Consider the following 18,853-nt stretch of genomic DNA (forward strand, 5'->3'; position numbering starts at 1 on the left):
TGTGTGTGTGTGTGTGTGTGTGTGTGTGTGTGTGTGTGTGTGTGTGTGTGTGTGTGTGTCCTGTGTGTACATACATCTTACGTGGATATTGTTTATTATACGTGGTTAGTTTGTTTTTCTTTTCTCTTAGCTGCAGCTGTGCTTTAGTTTGTTGTTTTATGCAATTCTAAAAGAAGCTACGTTGTGCTTTCCAATGCAGTGCAAATTATGATGTGTTCTCATTTACGACTATGACAGAAGTAATTTTCAAATAGATTATGATCGCTTTGGTCGCGGTAATGATCCTTATTGCATATTTATGAGCACCTGCGTCGATGTTTGAACTTGATGCGATCCATTACACTGTATGTGTATCTCCATCGTTACTTATTTATTACTATATATAATGATGTGCCTGTGCCACTTTTCAAGTGAAAAAGCTAGGCTATACATGTGCTACAGTTATCGATATTAAGTGAACAGTCGTGAGAAACGCATCATATTTAATTCGGAGTGATATTTCACCAGGTAAGTGTGACTTTATGCGATGGTACAGCTGGGCAGCGATAACGTGGGGACATATTATAATTTTTGTGATAGCTATACTCTCGTTTTGTCAGCTTAACATTATTTTAAAAGAGGAACTGATACCCGCATAAAGGTTTCCCAATTCAGATATTGTTGCACCGCTTCGGTAAGTTCTTAGTTCTAGGTCTACGTCATTCAGATCTTTGTTCAAAAATATTGTCACGGACAAGGGAGGGGCGGGGGGGGGTACTTTTATTCCTTTGTACAGAAAAATGTGTCGGGTTCTTTATGACAGATCACTTCTCTCGGAGGGGGACAAAGCAACATTAATCCCACTATCTTTAACTACGGTACATGCAAGTTGTTTTTTCGGGGTGGGGGCTGCTTTCTTTTTTAATTTTATCGTATTACTTTTTGCTGCTGGGTGTTGTTGTTGTTGTTGTTGTTGCTAGGGTTGGAGTTGGATGGGTAGGTATGTGGTAATCTTACAATGTTTTCTCTCTATTTTGATCTTGGTTTGGTTTGGGGTTTGTTTGGTTTGGGGGGGGGGGTTGCAGGAGGGGTGTTTTTATTTTTGCTTTACTTTTCTTTCTTTTGGGGGGGGGGGAGGATTAACTTCGCTAAAGTTTGGGGACTTCCAAAGCTTGAGTGTCCTTTAGAACTGTAAATGTACATGTTGTGCCTTTGATCACAAGGTGTTTCAGTAAAAATCCATACATAAATTATGTATTTTTGCGTGGACGTTATAAGTGTTTCGTCAGACAAAATAAATTCGTTAAGAATTGCACAACGGACGGGAAAATGTCGGCTGTCATCGATCTCATTATTTTGACGAGGAATGGGTTTCACAAAAACTCCATACCTTTGGTGTCATAGATGAATGATATAAGGTATTGCATTTTCATTTTTTTTAAATCCTTTGAGAGTTAGAATTAGGGTCCCGTCGTGTAAGATGTTGTATATCCTGGAAAACGTGTGTTACCCCATTCTGTTTAACTAAGCCAGATACAAATAGGTATATGACAAATGTAGCGTGACTGTATGGCGGTTGTGTGTGTCTAACAGGCTGCAAAGCTTTATATTATCGTTCGGGGAGCTATAATGATAATACGGAATGAATAAGCGTAGCCTACCAATGGACGTATTATAAAATTGTCTGAGTATTCAGTGGATTTAGAACTATAAATCATAGTTAAAGTAGACCTATCTAATTTCAACTTCTTTAAAAAGTGGTTCGTCATTGGAAATTACTTTATATGTTAAGCTATGATATCATTCCTTGCCCTAAAATTATTGAGCTTTGCAATAATGTTAGATCTACATCAACAGTCCGTGGTGACACCCGCCAAGATTTTGAATGGGAAATCCAGAGAAAACGCAGAGATGTTAGTCGATCCCTTGAAATCACAGATAAATCGGTTCGCTTTGTAAACTAGGTAATAAAATAAGATAAAGTGTAATCTTCAACAGATCTGCTTTTACCCCAACTTACAATTAGAATCACCTGTTTCATTTTTAAACACACACACACACACACACACACACACACACACACACACACACACACACAATTTTCAGCTGGCAATCATAGGACAGCCAAGAACGAACTTGAAAAAGACTCACTGTTCTGAATCTATTATTCGGACGATCGTTAAAACGTTCTACTGTGTCTTTCCACTTCCCTTCTCTCTCGTTTCTTGCAGATGGTTATGCTTTGATTCCGTTTTTACCGAAGCAACGCTTAGCAACGAGTTTCAATTGACAAAAGCAAAATTACAAACGTCGTAAGATCGAAAGTGGTATTTTTAACAGGTGACACCAAAAATGGCTCCCTTGTCCCGACGCGACTACGAAGAGCTTGGCCAGGAGGCAATGGAAAAACTGAAAGAGTACCAGAACTCAACAGAAGGTTGGAAGGTTGTTTCCAAGACAAAAGTAAGAAAATCTGTTCTTCCATCTTATCCCTTAATTCTAACATTAAAAGTCTGGGAGCGAGATGCATAAAATTGCTACTTGCACCAAGATTGGTATTTGTAGAGTATAACATTTTTTAACGTAAAGGGGCAACATTTTTTGCGTGCATAAGAAGCCCAAATCGGCATTATTGTCTTCTTTAGCGTTGCGATCGTTTGGTTTGTTTTGATTATTTATTGTGTGTCAATTGTTAATGTTTTATGTCCTTGTTTGTTTGGATTTTTTTTCTTTGTGTGCATGGCTGGCACCAAAAGGAGGGGGGGGGGTGAGAAGGAAGTGGATGGGGAGGGGGACTGCTCAGTCATAATTTTGAGTGCTAGAGTATTGCATGGGGGTTTTCATTTGAGTTTGATCGTATCTTTTCAATGTGGTTGATAGACAATGCCGGGCATGCGTTAAATTCTACTTCAAAATTCATAAATGTCACTTTCTCCCACATGCGGGTGTTTTCATTTCACTGTGTGCTTTGTTGATCAGTGAATTAACTTTTCTATAGCCTTTTTTTTTTTTTTTTGCTCTATCCGTCGTCGCATCATTTGAAACTGTTGTGAAAAGGAGGTGGATTTATTGAGGTCTTTATACTTTAAATGATTATAATGTTTAGTTTTTGACAACTAAAACAAACATATAATTCGCTTTATATGGGATACGACAGCATCAGTGAAATGTTATTTTTTTCCTTCTTCATTTGTTCGCAATTTTTTTCTCTTTCTGAGCTATATAACTATAAAAGAACACAGAATGAGAGTTTATTTGTTTAGTAATAGTTCCTTTTAGCATTATGAAAGTTGTTTACTTGTTTGTTTATTTTCTTGTTGGTTTTTTGTTTTGTTTTTGTTTTTTGTTGTTGTTTTTTTGCTTTTTATGAGTGTGTCTTTATTTCATATCCCTTTCTTTTCACAAAAGAAAACCATCTTCGGGGAAGATGAAATTCATTTCTTTCTTGTCTTTTCTCTTGCACGGTGGTGGTATTTTTGCACGCTCCCCAGAACTCAAAGTGGATGGGTTCTCTTTCATTCCAGGATGGCGTGCTTGTAGAATCCAAACCATCTGATGTCTTTCAAGGCGGAAACATGCAAGTCAAATTTACTCTAGTATAATACATTTGTATTCATATGCCTTGTGGTCTGTTTAAATAACGTGTACGTCACTTAAAATGAAAAGGCCTAAACTTGTATTCTCCATTAGAACAAAGAAGGGAGACGAAAAAAGAAGAAAGGAACGCCACTTTAAACACAGAAGACAGAAAAAATTACGATTGAAGTAGGTTCAGTCTCTTCAAGTTACATAAACTCACTTATGTGAACAAAACGAGTCCTCTCAGGATATATACATGTATTCGTATTACACGTCTTTAACCCACATAGTCAGGGTATTTCTGTCAATCTAACAACTACATAATTTGTACTAAAATGTGCCTTGTGAAATAATTCAAAATCACGACGTTGACAGCAGATGTATGTTTGCTAGTAAAAGTACAAACACAGACACCGGCTCCCATAAAACCTTCAAGGTAGAGAATATCATTCAACAACAATCGTATAATAAAATAAATATCTATTTGAGGTTGCATTATCTACATGAGTTCATCACCGACGACGTTGTGGTTGTTGGGCACACTCGTACTGATAGAATGGGCCAATTGAAAACACATATTTTGGTCAATGGAGGCCAACATCTCTTCCTGAACGTTTCAAAGAGATTTGTGGGCAATTATTTTTTAAGCACTTTGTCAAAACTGATAAACGATAAATAAACAAAATTTAATTTATTATTGGTATCCTACTTTGCTTCACGCAAGGTATGTTCCGCTGGAGAACAAGAAAACACTTAATAAATCATATTCTTGGACTTACAGTTTTCGAAGTCAGTTTTATCAAAAACGAAATTTCTATTCACAAACTGTGAAGTAGTCTCAAGCTCAAGCAGTTAAAGCCATTGAGCCGTATTACACCAGTTGCCGAAGACAAAGATTTGTTTTCAAAACTTTCGTTTTGCTTCTCTTGCTACTTCTTTGATATTTTTAAAGACAATAATAAAATTACCATATAAACCTATTCGGTCATTCGTTTACTTTTTTTTTCCTTTTTTAAAAGTAAGTTAGGTTTTCGTTTAAACGAAAAGCTATTCCCCAAAGAAGAGGGTTCACATACTTTTTTTCCTATTTGGGGTAACAAGTTTCATTCCATTTTCTAGTTAAACATTAATCTATGGTCTTTGATAACAACTGCGTGTTTTGAGATACACATTATCACAGTTGGAAGAATCACGTTTTAAGGAAAAAAAAGGACTTTCAAAAGTTCTACTTTGTTTTCAGGGCAAAGATTATTTTCAACAGCCATCCGTTATACTCGAACATATGGAATGAACTATATTTCGTCAAAGTTATTATTTTATATAATCGATAAACATCTCGTATAAAAGTTAAATTTTCCAAATGCCTTCTACCGCCGGGTGTTGATTAATTGTATGCCTACGCCTTAGTGTTTAAAGCTACCAACCCGGTGAATTTGTAATAGGAGACAAGTAAACTATTTTTTTAAAAATAAACATACAGATGAGCTGCCCAATTGTCTGGGGGGGGGGGGGCTGGCTGAAAGAACATAGATAGATAAATAGACAGACAGACAGACAGACAGACAGACAGACAGACAGACAGACAGACAGACAGACAGACAGACAGACAGATAGATAGACAGACAGATAGATAGATAGATAGATAGATAGATAGATAGATAGATAGATAGATAGATAGATAGATAGATAGATAGATAGATAGATAGATAGATAGATAGATAGATAGATAGATAGATAGATAGATAGATAGATAAATAGATAGATAGATAGATAGATAGATAGATAGATAGATAGATAGATAGATAGATAGATAGATAGATAGATAGATAGATAGATAGATAGATAGATAGATAGATAGATACTTTTCAACACCTTTTCGCTTTCTTTTAATTTCTTTTCTTTATTTTCAATCCATGTTTTCTCCTGATATAGATATCGTAGCGTTGCCACTATAAACGCACCCTTAGAGACGGTTCAGGACGCATGCCGGTTATGTCCAGGGTCTCCAAGATTAGAATGGGAAAGTACCCTGTCCGGCGTGGAAAATCTGGAGACTATCTCAGATGTGAGTAACGGTCAACTGCCTTCATGAAGTACAAGTATCTTTCTTTGTTTGTTTGTTTGCTGGGGGTTTTTTTTTTGGGGGGGGGTTGTTTGTTTGTTTGTTTTTTGTGTGTTTTCTTTTGCTTTGGTTTTGTTTTTGTTGTGTGTTTTTTTGTTTAATTAATTTAATTTGATAATTATAATAGAAGAAGACAGTACTTGTGTCGTGCTAATTGCCGATTAGCAACAAGCTCTATACGCTTCACAATCTATATCATTACCCCATCAGACTTGATAGCATTCTGAAACAATCTCAACTTTCTTGGAAGCATATAGTGCAAGATGCCATTTTACAGGCGCAAAAACCACTAACAAGCTGACAAGATCTTTCGCTGTTTATGGCTGAGTACCCATTCACACCTAATTGAAGTGAGGAAAATTCATGTATAGCGCATTTCCCAAGGACACAACGTCGGGCTTGGGGCTCGAACCCTCGAACCCGCAGCCTCACGATTTCGAGTCCGGTAGCCTAACCACTAGACTACCGACGTCACAATGGAGTATGTCCATCTCTTCTCCGACAAATGAAAGCTATGCATGGAACATCTCACATTTGTTTTGTTTGTTTTTTTAATTATTTTTTTTAAAATAAAAAATAAAAATAAAAATAATAATAATAATAACAATAATAATAATAATAATAATCATAATAATAATAATAATAATAATCATAATAATAATAATAATAATAATCATAATAATAATAATAATAATGAAAACAAAAAAATGATTTCCATTTTTTTAAATTTTTTTTATAGACTTTCTTGAAAGTTTCTTGTTGTCCTTTCTTAGTGGGGGGGGGGGGGGGGGCTTTTGGTTTTTGTTCTTATTTTCTTGTTGGTGTTGTTTCGAGGTTGTTGTAGTTTTTGTTGTTGTTGCTGTTTGTTGTTGGGTTTTTTGTCTGGTTTGTTGTTGTTGTTTGTTTGTTTGTTTGTTTTGTTTTGTTTTTTGTTTGTTCCACCTGTGCCACGACTGGGTTTGACTTGCACTGTGCTGGTAATAAGTATTTGTGATATATGTAATTCATACTCTGCACAGAAAGCTTATAGTTGTTCCCCATTACAGTTACAATCTGAACTGGTGTCACCATGTGGTCCAAAGTAGTTTTCCTATGATGTCCTTCTTGGGCCTACGTGTCCATTGAAGTCTCCCATTATGATAAGTTCCTCCTCATCAGGTACGCTGTCTATGGTGTCCGCCAACTTCTGGAAAAAATTCTTCTTTATCTTCCCTTGAGTATGTGTCGTTGAGAGGGGCGTAAACTTGAATGATAGTTTCATTTTTTGCGCTTTCTGTGCTCTGATTTTCAATATCATTTCTGATATTAATTCTTTTTCTATAACTCTTTCTGTCATGTCAGGTTGTATTATGAATTTCACACCATGATTGACTCTCGCCCTCATATCTACTCCACTCCATATTAGTACAAATGTGCGAAAGGGCAATAGAACACAACAGGGAACTAAACATAGTATTTATTGACCAGGAGAAAGCGTTCGACAGAGTGAACAGAAACAAGCTGTGGAGAGAACACCAAAACTACACTGTAAGAGGCCAACTTCTAGATAACATCTGTGCCATTTACGACATCAGCATAAGTACAGTAAGAACGTCAGGGGGACTCACAGAATGGTTCGAGATATCATCTGGAGTAAGACAAGGTTGTGTCTTCACACCACTACTATTTATCATATATAATGGATAAAAGTACAAAAGAGGCCAACACAGAACCAGACGCCCTAAATGAATAAATCGTCGCTGACGACCAAAGCCTGGCACACAAAGATGAACAAAGTCTCCAACACCACACCTCCAGATTAAACGAAGAATGTAACAACTACGACATGAAGGTCAACATCAACTAAACAGAGACAATGAAAGTAAGCAGAAATCCAGGACCGCTCAGGATAAATATCAACAACAACAGTCTCTGTCAGGTTCAAGAATTTAAGTATCTCGGAAGTATATTCACAGAGATGGGCGACTGAACAGAGAAATTGAAACACGAGTACAAAGGGCCAATAATGTTAATTACCAGCTTGCTCCACTACTGAAACATCCTAATATCCACATGACAACAAAACTCAAAATGATCAACACCATATTCATTCCAACACTCACCTATCAATGCCAAACATGGACCACAAATAAGACATTGGACTAAAGAATTATAACATGTGGAATGCGATGTCTTAGAAAAGCAGTAAACAAGACCAGGCGAGACAAAATTAGAAACTCAGTAGTCAGAGAAATGGTAGGCACTAAATGATGTCATGCATCACATCCAACACCAAAGAATCAAATGGTTCGGACATCTCATGCGATTACCAACACACCATCCAGCACAACGTGCCTAAATCAAAATATTCAATGGCAACAAGGCTAGAAGACGACCGAGGAAGACCTGAATAGATGGAGTCATGGAAACACTAACAGCTCATGGCATCTATCTGACCCAAGCTCTCCGGTTGGTGGTAGAGAGACGTCTCTTTCTTCCCGCGACACGCAAAAGGGTATAAGCGGCGGATAAAAGTAAAAGTAAAGTTTATTTGTTTCGTTGGGGGGGATGGTTGTTGTCTTGTTTTATTGTCTTTTGGGTGGGGGGGGGTTGGGTTGAACGGGGTATTTTAGGTAACATTGTATTTCCTATAGCCCTTCTGGTAAATACGTTTTATATTCACCTCTATTGTATACACTGTCGAACTCACAGCGACCCGTTTTGACAGAAAATTTCGCACAGAACTATCGATAAAGATGTTCTCATTTTTCAAACTTGGGCTGAAATTCAAAACGTAAATCGATGAACTGGCAGTTTTCAAACTAATACGGTTCCATGAACATCACACAGGGTTGACTATATGACGTTGAACTCCACCGATATCAGCTGAATAATTTGCATAAAATAAACCAGGTGTAGTGGCCTTATGAACCATCAGAGAGAGATAGAGGGAGAGAAAGAGAGAGAGAGAGAGAGAGAGAGAGAGAGAGAGAGAGAGAGAGAGAGAGAGACGGGAGTGACAGACGGGAGTGACAGACAGACAGACAGGCACAGAGAGAGAGGGAGAGAGAGAGAGAGAGAGAGAGAGAGAGAGAGAGAGAGAGAGAGGCGGGAGTGACAGACAGACAGACAGACAGACACAGAGAGAGAGGGGAAAAGAGAGAGAGAGAGAGAGAGAGGGAGAGAGAGAGTGGGGGGGGTGACAGACAGACAGACAGATATACAAACAGACAAACACACATACGTACAGACAAACACACAGACAGACACACAGACAGATAGACACGTCACTAGTTTCAAAGGAGAAGTGAATTGTACCAGCTTGAAATCATTCATTACAACAGTTCAAATTTCGACCACTGTACAATGTAGACAGAAGGTCATATTATTCACTGTTTTAAAACAAAATTTTCAAATTATTCAGTCAAAAGCATACTAGATCTAATAGTAACTTTTCGTTTAATTCACGTATTATTTGCAGTCTAGTACAGTAATTGTAAAAATAAATCAATATCTCTTAGCGATTTCATTAATAAGTTTCGAGCTCCCAGTCAAGCATAATGTACATGTATTAAAATTAATTTGTAATGTAATCCCGTTGACAGCAACTAATTAAATATACGTAGCTGAGTGAAAAGTCTTGCTTCCTAAATCATAATTACCAAAATAATTAAGCCATAAACACAAATTTTATACCAAATAAAAGCTAAGGATGTCTGTTATAAATTTAATGCTACCTTTATTTTCCGGCAAAATCACCATCTCTGTCAACACCTGTGCGTCAACGTGAAACAATTCAAGTCCGCGAAAATTCCAAACGGTTTTTCATCGCCCCTCCAACGTACGACGACTACCAGCTTCGATTTTTAAGCCGTTGTTACGTGTGTATGAGTCTCTCTCTCTCTCTCTCTCTCTCTCTCTCTCTCTCTCTCTCTCTCTCTCTCTCTCTCTCTCTCTCTCTCTCTCTCTCTCTCTCTTCATTTATCTATCTATCTATCTATCTATCTATCTATCTATCTATCTATCTATCTATCTATCTATCTATCTATCTATCTATCTTTCTATCTATCTATCTATCTATCTATCTATCTATCTATCTATCTCGTTCTCTCTCTATATATATCTCTCTCACCCTCTTCCTTCCTCTCTATCTGTTTTTCTTTCTATCTCTCTCACCCTCACCCTATCTCTTTCACTCATTCGCGCTCAAATGCATTATGACGGCTCATATAAATCTAATAGACAGTATATTGAAATATTTCACCACTTTTGTTTGGCAGTTGTTGTTTTGTTGTTTGTTGTTGTTGTGTGTGTGTGTGTGTGTGTGTGTGTGTGTGTGTGTGTGTGTGTGTGTGTGTGTGTGTGTGTGTGTGTGTGTGTGTGTGTGTGTGTGTGTGTGGATTTTGGGGGGTAAGTGTTTTACGGCGCTCGCAACTGCATAAGGTTATATGAGCGCGCGGGACACATTAAACATTTTTAGTTGGCAGGAAATTTTGAATTTTGCCCGGGTGGTGGCCGAAGCCTACTCTTATCGATTTTAGACTACCAAGATCTTTGAGGGGAAGCTAAATTTTAACTTTAACCTCTTACGACTAAATAAGGTGACCTGGGGGGAAATGTGGCCTTGAGGCACAGTACTCGCCTCTCATGCCAAAGGTACCAGGTTCAAACCAGGTTCGCGCCAGTTTAGTGAGTATACCGTGCCCAATGTATTCTTCTTCTTCTGCTTCTTCTCTCGTTCTTGGTTTGATCCTCTCTCTTTCTCGGTTTAAAAAAATATCTATGGCTCACTCACGAAATTTCTTCTTCCTCCACACTCCTCAACTAAAAGGTAGATAAGATCCAGCACCAAGTCTCTTGGATAAGGACTGAAAATGTCGGAGAGCCCGTGTGCACGTTATGTACGTTGAAGAAGGGTAGACCGTTTTGCAATCCCCTGGGTAAAATTCAATTTTGTAAAATCCCTACCAAAAAGAATATCCCTCTAACACTTGTAAAAAATAAGACATCCTCTACACCTTCTTTGGTGTATTGACAATGCCTCTCTTTTGGAGGATATCACACGGTCCTATCGGAGACGGACGTTAAACTAGGAGGTGGTCCCGCCCCTTAAATAACCTAATAGTGTTGATAGTGACGTTAAACCCATACCATTTCACCATTTTCAAAGGAAGATATCACGGAAGTCAGGATTTGAAGGGAGGGAAGTGGTACATGTGAAATCTACTTAGCCTACTACTTCCTCTCTGTTAACCTCACAGGCAAAGTTGTATCATCCACACCGCTTTAAGAACATCTGTCAAAGGTGGGAAAAGCTTATACATATAATTAATGGCTATGCCTCCGTTTTGTTAGGGGCTAGATTTGGGGGAGGGGGTTCTGGGAGGGTGGGTTGCTGCTGTTTATTTTTGTTTTATCTTATTAAACACATCTTCATGCCCTGCCAGGATCTAACAGTTGTGTGGTCTAGCACGAACAGTGTGGCAAGAGGACTTATCTCACCCCGTGACCTCTCGATTCTCATCAAGGTGTCAAAGGAAGAGAATACTGTCATTATTGCATGTGAGTGTGTTTTGGTGTGCATCCAAGTATCCTATAAATAGTTTATCCTTGACAAGCTGTTCAACTGTACTTTCCCTAGAGTGCAATTTTATTTTTGGAGAGAAGGAGAGAGAGAGAGAGAGAGAGAGAGAGAGAGAGAGAGAGAGAGAGAGAGAGACCAATTATTCTCTCTCGGAAAATTGTAAGCTATCTACATTATGTAGATTTATCTTTTCTTGATTTTTTTCAACATTTAGAATTTAAATTTCGACAAAATATTTCTCAAAACACTTGCAACCGATACCATTCGGAACTGCGATCTAAAAGGTGTTCAGAGTGTTGGTCTTAGTACATCTGAGCAGTTAGCCGATTCTGCATTTAAGTATCTGGTGATTTATTTCTGCAGATGATCATCCAGTTAGTCACGCTTTAAAATAAATTATGCCCTATGTGAAATTTCTTCAAGTGAGTAGATTAACCTTCTTCGGGTCAGTTCTGCTTATTGTCATGCTAGGCGGAAGGTGCGTGGACTTATTCTGCGCTAAGACATGTAAGGAACCAACACGACGCATCACAAACCAATTCATATCGAAACCATAATACCGAGTGCACATTACCAGTTGAACATATTTGATGGAGTCGGGACCGCCCAGATTTTCCTACATGGAGTGTCCAAAGCTACTATGTTGGCATAAGTCTACCGAATTCGACTAAATTCGATCTTGACCTCCAAAACCAACTTTTGTTTTTCTTTTTAAGTGCGCGAGTCGAATATTCAATGTCATGTCAAGCAAAAATGCCCCCCCCCCCCCCCCTCTCCTTTTTCTTTTTGGATCATTAATTCATTTCTGTACATGTGTACCTTGTCCGTTACTTTCACCGTGTTATCTTGTGGATCTATTCTGGTGTCTAAAGAATGTTCAGGATTAATTGTCCAAAGCTTCATTACACAATAGGACAAATGATTCTTTTTAGTTAACAAAACATTTTAATATTAACCTCGTGAGGATTATAATAAATCATACATTTCCTGTAAAAGAAATGTGAACAACCCGCTTCTAAAAATAAATCAAATGATGTTCAAACTTCCCCATACAAAAGCTAAGTATATTTTACATACAATGTGCCTGAAGTTCATAGTTTCAAGTTCAGGGAATATTTCAAATCTGAAAATTCATGGACCTTGTAAAAGTGACTTTTTATGCGATCAACAAAATCACATGTGGACCTACAAGGTCATCACTTAGTACACGTGCACATCTGGGGGGAATATGAATATATTAGCAAGGCCCTCTTTCGATGAAAGGAATGATCGGTGCATTAACATCAACTGAATATCATTGGGTCTACTATATTTACACTCTACTGGAATGGAGCAATAAATCTTTAGAGAAGAGTGACACATGTGTTTCCAAGTTGCCAAATATATAATAGATGCATAAATTGATTCTCTATTCCGCTTTCGTGTTTGTACACTCCAGATTTTCAAAGGTATGGAATGAGTGCGCACTAATGAACTAATGAAAATCTGAAAATTAAACTACAGTGACTTCAGACTCCTCAATAAAACTGTGCACCCTTAAAATGATTCTGAATCAGCGTTGATTTTGTTCAAATTCGAAAGTTTAATGATTCCGAAGTTTAAGGCAGCGAAAGTGACGGACTCTCACAAATATAATATGTATAGATTATCAAAACTTGTTAAAATGTTGTGTGGGGTTTTTTTTCCAGCCCAGAGTGTTGAGCGGGAAGATTGCCCACCCAGAGACAAGTACGTCCGTGCCCAAAGCTATCCCTGGGGCGCCAAGATGGAGCGGGTTAATGGGTGAGGTTTAGCCGTCAAGTTTTGATTTGGTGCTCTCAAGTGTTTGAACATGCAGTTTTGTTTTGGTTTGGTTTTTTTCCTCTTTGTTTTTAGGTGTGGGAATAGCATCTGTGTTTTGCTTTGATTTAACCGAATATATACAGATTATATAATCGTTCCTGTAGTTAGGACCGGTAGGTTCGAGTTTGTTTCAAACGTTTTGTTGTTGTTGTTGTTGTTGTTGTTGTTGTGTTTGTTGTTGTTGATGCTGTTGCTGTTGTTTTTCTTCTTCTTCTTTTTCTTCTTCTTCTTCTTCTTCTTCTTCTTCTTCTTCTTCTTCTTCTTCTTCTTGATGATGATAATGATCAAGATCTTGCGTTTGTTTTAGTTTTTGTTCTTGCTGTTCTGATTATTTTGCCACTTTTGATGATACAGCTGTTTAGTTATTCTTTGTTACAGCTTTGCTGTTGCTGGATTTGTTTTCCTCAGTTTTTGGCTTTCTTGAACGTGTTCTTTTTTGTGCTGTATGATACCAGTTTGTATTCGATTCCTTTGCATTGTTGCTGATAGCAGATTCACTACAAAGTTAGCAGAGACTTCGGATGCCGAGACAGAATTCTGACATGCATGTACGACATCAAACGGCAAGCCTTTTTTTTAAAAAAACCGATCTTTACCTGTTTTAAGTCTTTAACTCGTTTCATTGGTTGTTAATTGTTCTTTCACTTTCTTTTTCTTTTTAAAATAATAATTTAGGTTGGCTTTATTTTTATTTTTTATTTCAACAAAATCTCTGTTTTATTTCAACCTTCCGGTACAGCGACCCCAACAAAACCAGGGTGACAAGGGTGTTCCATATCGACCTCAAGGGCAAGCTGCCTCGATCACTTGTGGACGCGACTGTTCCCCACATTTTGACGAAGTCATATGAAGAGCTTACAGATTACTTGAAGAAGAATGGGCTCTTCGTAGAATGATGGATAGATGTTATCTCGATGGTTTAATTCAGTTATTTGCCACTGTGTTTCTGAAAGAGTGGCCTCTGTTTGAGTAAATATTAATTATGTTGCACTTTTACTACTTTTAGATGTGTGCATATTGTGTATGTTAATACATGTATATATATATTTGGCCAAGTCTCTGTAAAGGGGGGGGGGAGCTGATCAGCGCAAAAAGGGGGGGGGTGGCTGATCAGTGCAAAAAGGGGGGGGGGGGACTGGTTTCGAAGTTGACAGTCACAGGAAATAGTAAAAGACAACAGAAGAATACACTAGTGAACAGGAAGGCTGGAGAATTGCCAAAATATACTCGACTAAAGGACACGAGTTGTTGAGACACCACCAGTCATACAAGAACATCAGTATACAAATCGTCAAAGCTAAACGCGAGGTGGTAATGTGTATTATTCCACGTCGCTGTGGCCCAGTGGTTGGGTGACTGCTGCGAACAAAACGCAAAGAGTGAGACCCGTCATAAACCTGCTAAAACGTATAAGCCCTTTCGCCTTTCATGTTTGAGAGTAAAGACTGTCTTCTACTGGTGCTCAGCTGTTCGCGGTATACGAACATGATACGTCGTGTCAATTAAGTATCAATGTTGGAAAATGAAACTTTGTTATGTGACTATGAATTATGAATAAGAAATTGTTATGGGACACTGCTGTAAAAATGAGGTTTGGGAGAAAAGGGGGGGGGGGGGCGGTACTACATTGTCGAGTCGCACGCCACCTTATTGAATATCAGAGATGTAGCCTTCGTCGTGTGTCGTTTGAAGAATTTACGTTATTTTTGTTTGTTGAAACGTCAGCGCATAGTTTATTTCTCATTATCTAAGTGAATGCAAAGAATAAAATGCACTGCTCAAAACTGACGTTGACAAGATATGTTTTCATATATATTGTGTGTACGTGTGTGCGTGCGTGTGTGTGAGTGTGTGTGTGTGTGTGTGTGTGTGTGTGTGTGTGTGTGTGTGTGTGTGTGTGTGTGTGCGTGTGTGAGTGTGAGTACAAATGCACATTATGTTATTTATTTCATTTCATACCCCCGTGTGCTGTGAGTGGAATAAAGTGTTTCTGTTTCAACCGTTTTAAAACAGAAGGCTTTCACAAAATAAACTGCTGTGACCAATAAAACCCTCACATCTATCTTACTTTATTGTCGTCTTATTTATTATTTTCCGTCGTTCTTATTCACGACTCAGCTCACTACATACATTTCAAAACTGGCACTCATGCAGCGATGGGAAAAATATTTGGTTGTTCTTGAGGAGTACGCTGGAAAATATGAGAATTGTTTAACCAAATCAATATTGGTTTAACTTGTATCTAAATCGGGTGAAAACTTTTCGTCTGCAGCGACTTTTCTTTTTACTTCTGGTACAGCCCGTGCACTAAACAATGACAAAATTGTAAGGGTTTTTTTAGTCTTGACAAATTGTGTCGGAACACTTGAATACAGTAACCTTTCGTTTGCTCTTTCCAGAAGTCATGGAAAAGGGCTGAGGATGAGTTGCAAAACATTGCAGTGTTTAAAGTTAAAGAATGAATGATTTTTGTCTCGTCCGGTTAGCTTTAATACATTGCCTATGTGATGTTAAAACACAACTTTACACTTTGACATCACAACACAGTTTGAAAATGAAGAACGTCTTTTCCGTCCTAAAGTCATGCCGCTAAAAATTATCTTTTTAACGTGTTACTAGCTAAGGATTCTTTTTCGTTATAAAACTTTCACACAGCACATGATGTGCCATGGGTAATAAAATACGTCTTCGGTTGTGTTTCCATTTCTCGACTTCTATGACAAACATCATAACACATGATATTGGACGCTGTGCTTGTAACTGATTCTGTCTATCCCCAATATAAACAAACTCCACGATTCTGTTTCATTTCGTATGTTGTTCCTTGTCATCAAATTTCAAGAGTAAGGTTCGCACAGGAAAATTGAGGCTCTTCTGACCAACATCTGTGCTGTGTGCTCATAGCATAAAGCCATTCGTTTTTGAAAGGTTGAAAAACGTGTTCTCTCTACCTCTGCAGCTGTGAGAGCTGGATTCATTTGTGCAAGTAAGCCAGATATCTAGCCTATTTCCTCGACATTTTGTCGAAAACTTACTACTTTGAAGGTAAAAAAAAAAAGTGTAGTGAACGGCAAGTATTTTGTGGGGCTTTTTTAATATTTTGGTCAAATTTTGGTTTTTGGAATGGTTTTTCGTTTGTTTGTTTGTTTGTTTGTTTGTTTGTTTGTCTATTTTGGAGGGTATTGGCTTTTTTTCCTCATTTGCTGTATTTTGTGTTGTTGTTGGTGTTTGTTTTATTTCGTTTTATTTCATTTTATTTTTGCTGGGGCGGCGCTGTAAGGTTATATCTCTTGGGGATTGTTTTGTTGCTGGTGGGTTTGTTTGTTTGTTTGTTTGTTTGTTTAGTTTATTTTTTCTTTGTTTGTTTTGGGGGATATTTGTCTTTTTGTTGAGGGGGGGGTTGTTTATGTGGATGTTTTTTCTTTTGCTTTTGTGTTTTCTTTTTTCTAGTCGGGATGGAGAAAAGTAAGATCTGCAATAAAATAAACAGAGCAACCATTGCCACTTTTGTTTAGTATGTCCAACTTGAACAGAAGCATATCGCACAATTGTGGCGCTCTAACACCCGAAAGCGTAAAGCTCTCAGGGAGCCCATAGGCTTATTAAAATGTAATTAAATAGCATTACTATTACCTGTCAACTATTTTAGTTTCTGATTGTGCTGGTGGTGAAGCCAACCATGGCACAACGCACATGGTGATATTAATTTGGCTCTCAGTTAAAGAGGGCAAGACAACACTGTGCTCAATCCATCAACAAAGCACTATATTAGGTTGTGGCTCAAGATTCTAACACATTGCATCAACTTGTGAGGGTTTAACTTTGCTCTTGTTCTGTCGAAAGAGTAAGATGATGTGTCTTTAGCAAAGTAACTTTTCATTAAATTTCAAATCCCTCGATTCACATGCACAGCCCCGGCTCCCCTCCCCCCTGACGGTTAGGCCAACTTGCCTGTTGGTAGCAACAGAACATGTACCTGCGTCTGTCGCTTCGCTGTCGCACGCAGGAGACCCGAATTCAATTTCCGGGTGGGGAGGAAGTCTTTATCGAGTAGCTCGGTCTCTCTGCCAGGACATTGTATCCTTCTCAGCCCACAATGGAAATAGTCTAAAATGTTTCGATTTGAGCTCAACAAAATGTTGTCATATTTAAAAAAAACGGATTGTGTATTATGGCTTAATGAGCAACGACACACCGTCCACCCACATTCTCATAAGAGGGTAAAAATTAACAGCACCCGGCCGGTCAGGGGAGTTCTTGCTATGTTGTAGGAAGAGATACAAGTTTGTGAACTATCACCTTTTAACTTTTGCTCTAATTAAGTTGTTTTCACGTCTCCATGACAGGGTTTTTCACCACTCAGTTTCTCATGGCACCGTCTTCCAGAAGTGAATATGAAGAGCTTGCCAGAGCTGCAACGGAAAAACTAAAAGAATACCTCACCTCAACAGACGACTGGAAGACGGCTACAAAAACAAAAGTAAAGGTTTTTGTTGCTTTTTTAAAATCAGACAACAGAGAGAGAGAGAGAGAGAGAGAGAGAGAGGGGAGAGGGAGGGGGAGGGACAGCAGACGGAGGGGACAGAGAGAAAATATGGGGGCACGCGGGCAGTGGATAATTAAATTTATACTTTTAGATAGATAGATAGATAGAGTTACCAGCATGTATGTAAACTGCATAACATGAAATAGATATCTGTATTCGTTACATAGAGCTTTCTTTTACACACATTTGATTTTACTTTAGCACACCTTTTATGGGAAAATTACTCTGTTTCACCTTAAAGTTTAAAAACGTACAGTAAAATAATATCTGCACAAACTGCCATTCGTTTGTATGCTGCATCAGAAATTCTACAGGTGTCGCCATATCGGCCTATATTTTAAGCATACGAGAACTACCAACCACTTTTTGTATTTGCTTAGAAGAGGACTACAAGCAATCCGTATAGTCTAAGTCTAAGGGTTACCATAGCCCCGTCCAGCTTTTTTACTTGCTGAAAACTTAATATTTGTTACAAGTACATTTTGGATTAATGATATTCCGAGATGTTACAGTTTTATCTTTCCTCGGCATTTTGCACACGATCAAGGAGCTTAAAACGGTAACCTCCTTCCACACAATCCAATTATTTTTTTTTAAGGTTTTACGGCGCTTGCAACTGCATAAGGTCGTATTAGATTAGATGTGTTACAAGAGAATAGCAAACACAAAGAAGAATGAGGAGAGATAAGGAAGATAGATGTTTTATAGGAAAGAAGAAGCAAACCACACCAGTGCACCCGCCAACCACCCACAATCCAAATTTTACCCAACCAACACCCCCTAAGAGCTGAACGTAAGGTGGCAAACACTCTCACGTCATGTGAAGTTTTCATTAAGATAAGATAGCATAACATAACATAGCATAAGATGAGATAATATAATGTTATTGATCTATAAAAAAGAAATTGCTGCACATGGTTGAGGCACAGTAAAACCTTAAACATAGACCCAAATACATGTTCTTTCCTCTTCAGGATGGTATCACCGTCGAGTACAAGCTGTCAGACATGAACGAAGGCCGGAATGTGTGAGTGAAGCTTCGAAATTCAACAGCAGGAGCAACCGCAATAGCAACAGCTACATCATTATTGCCAAAGGAACCTTTATGCCTAGATATTTATAGCAATTTAATTTGTCAACAGAAAAACAGTCGATAGATAGATAGACAGATAGATAGATAGATAGATAGATAGATAGATAGATAGATAGATAGATAGATAGA

The 18,853-nt window shown here is 38.1% G+C and overlaps 3 protein-coding genes across 3 annotated transcripts in view; all 3 read left to right on the forward strand.

Annotated features, from left to right (window-relative positions):
* Positions 1–3,685, forward strand: part of LOC118477157 — a gene marked incomplete at its 5' end in the record, with an annotated part of 4,005 nt that extends 320 nt beyond the window's left edge. The window contains 2 exon segments of the mRNA XM_035969807.1: positions 2,320–2,442; positions 3,504–3,685. Coding sequence (XP_035825700.1) covers positions 2,320–2,442; positions 3,504–3,581 — 201 coding nt within the window.
* A 6,848-nt stretch (positions 3,686–10,533) lies between these two features.
* LOC101855490 (stAR-related lipid transfer protein 5) lies at positions 10,534–13,981 on the forward strand. The gene is made up of 4 exons (XM_035969805.1): positions 10,534–10,560; positions 11,107–11,221; positions 12,932–13,025; positions 13,825–13,981. Exons 1-4 carry the CDS (start codon positions 10,534–10,536, stop codon positions 13,979–13,981), a joined length of 393 nt encoding a protein of 130 aa, XP_035825698.1.
* A 1,400-nt stretch (positions 13,982–15,381) lies between these two features.
* The window catches only part of LOC106011784 (stAR-related lipid transfer protein 5), a gene marked incomplete at its 3' end in the record, with an annotated part of 6,485 nt that continues 3,013 nt past the window's right edge, over positions 15,382–18,853 (forward strand). The window contains 3 exon segments of the mRNA XM_013082622.2: positions 15,382–16,071; positions 17,432–17,565; positions 18,606–18,658. Coding sequence (XP_012938076.1) covers positions 17,455–17,565; positions 18,606–18,658 — 164 coding nt within the window.

The sequence above is a fragment of the Aplysia californica genome, unplaced genomic scaffold (genome assembly GCF_000002075.1).
Source record: "Aplysia californica isolate F4 #8 unplaced genomic scaffold, AplCal3.0 scaffold00185, whole genome shotgun sequence".
NCBI classification, from domain to species: Eukaryota; Metazoa; Mollusca; class Gastropoda; order Aplysiida; family Aplysiidae; genus Aplysia; species Aplysia californica.

Coding starts and splice junctions, on each gene's coding strand:
- LOC101855490 (XM_035969805.1), top strand. CDS start 10,534: ATGTCGGAGAGCCCGTGTGCACGTTAT. Junction 10,561..11,106: donor AGAGCCCGTGTGCACGTTAT/GTACGTTGAAGA, acceptor ATGCCCTGCCAG/GATCTAACAGTTGTGTGGTC. Junction 13,026..13,824: donor AAGATGGAGCGGGTTAATGG/GTGAGGTTTAGC, acceptor CTTCCGGTACAG/CGACCCCAACAAAACCAGGG.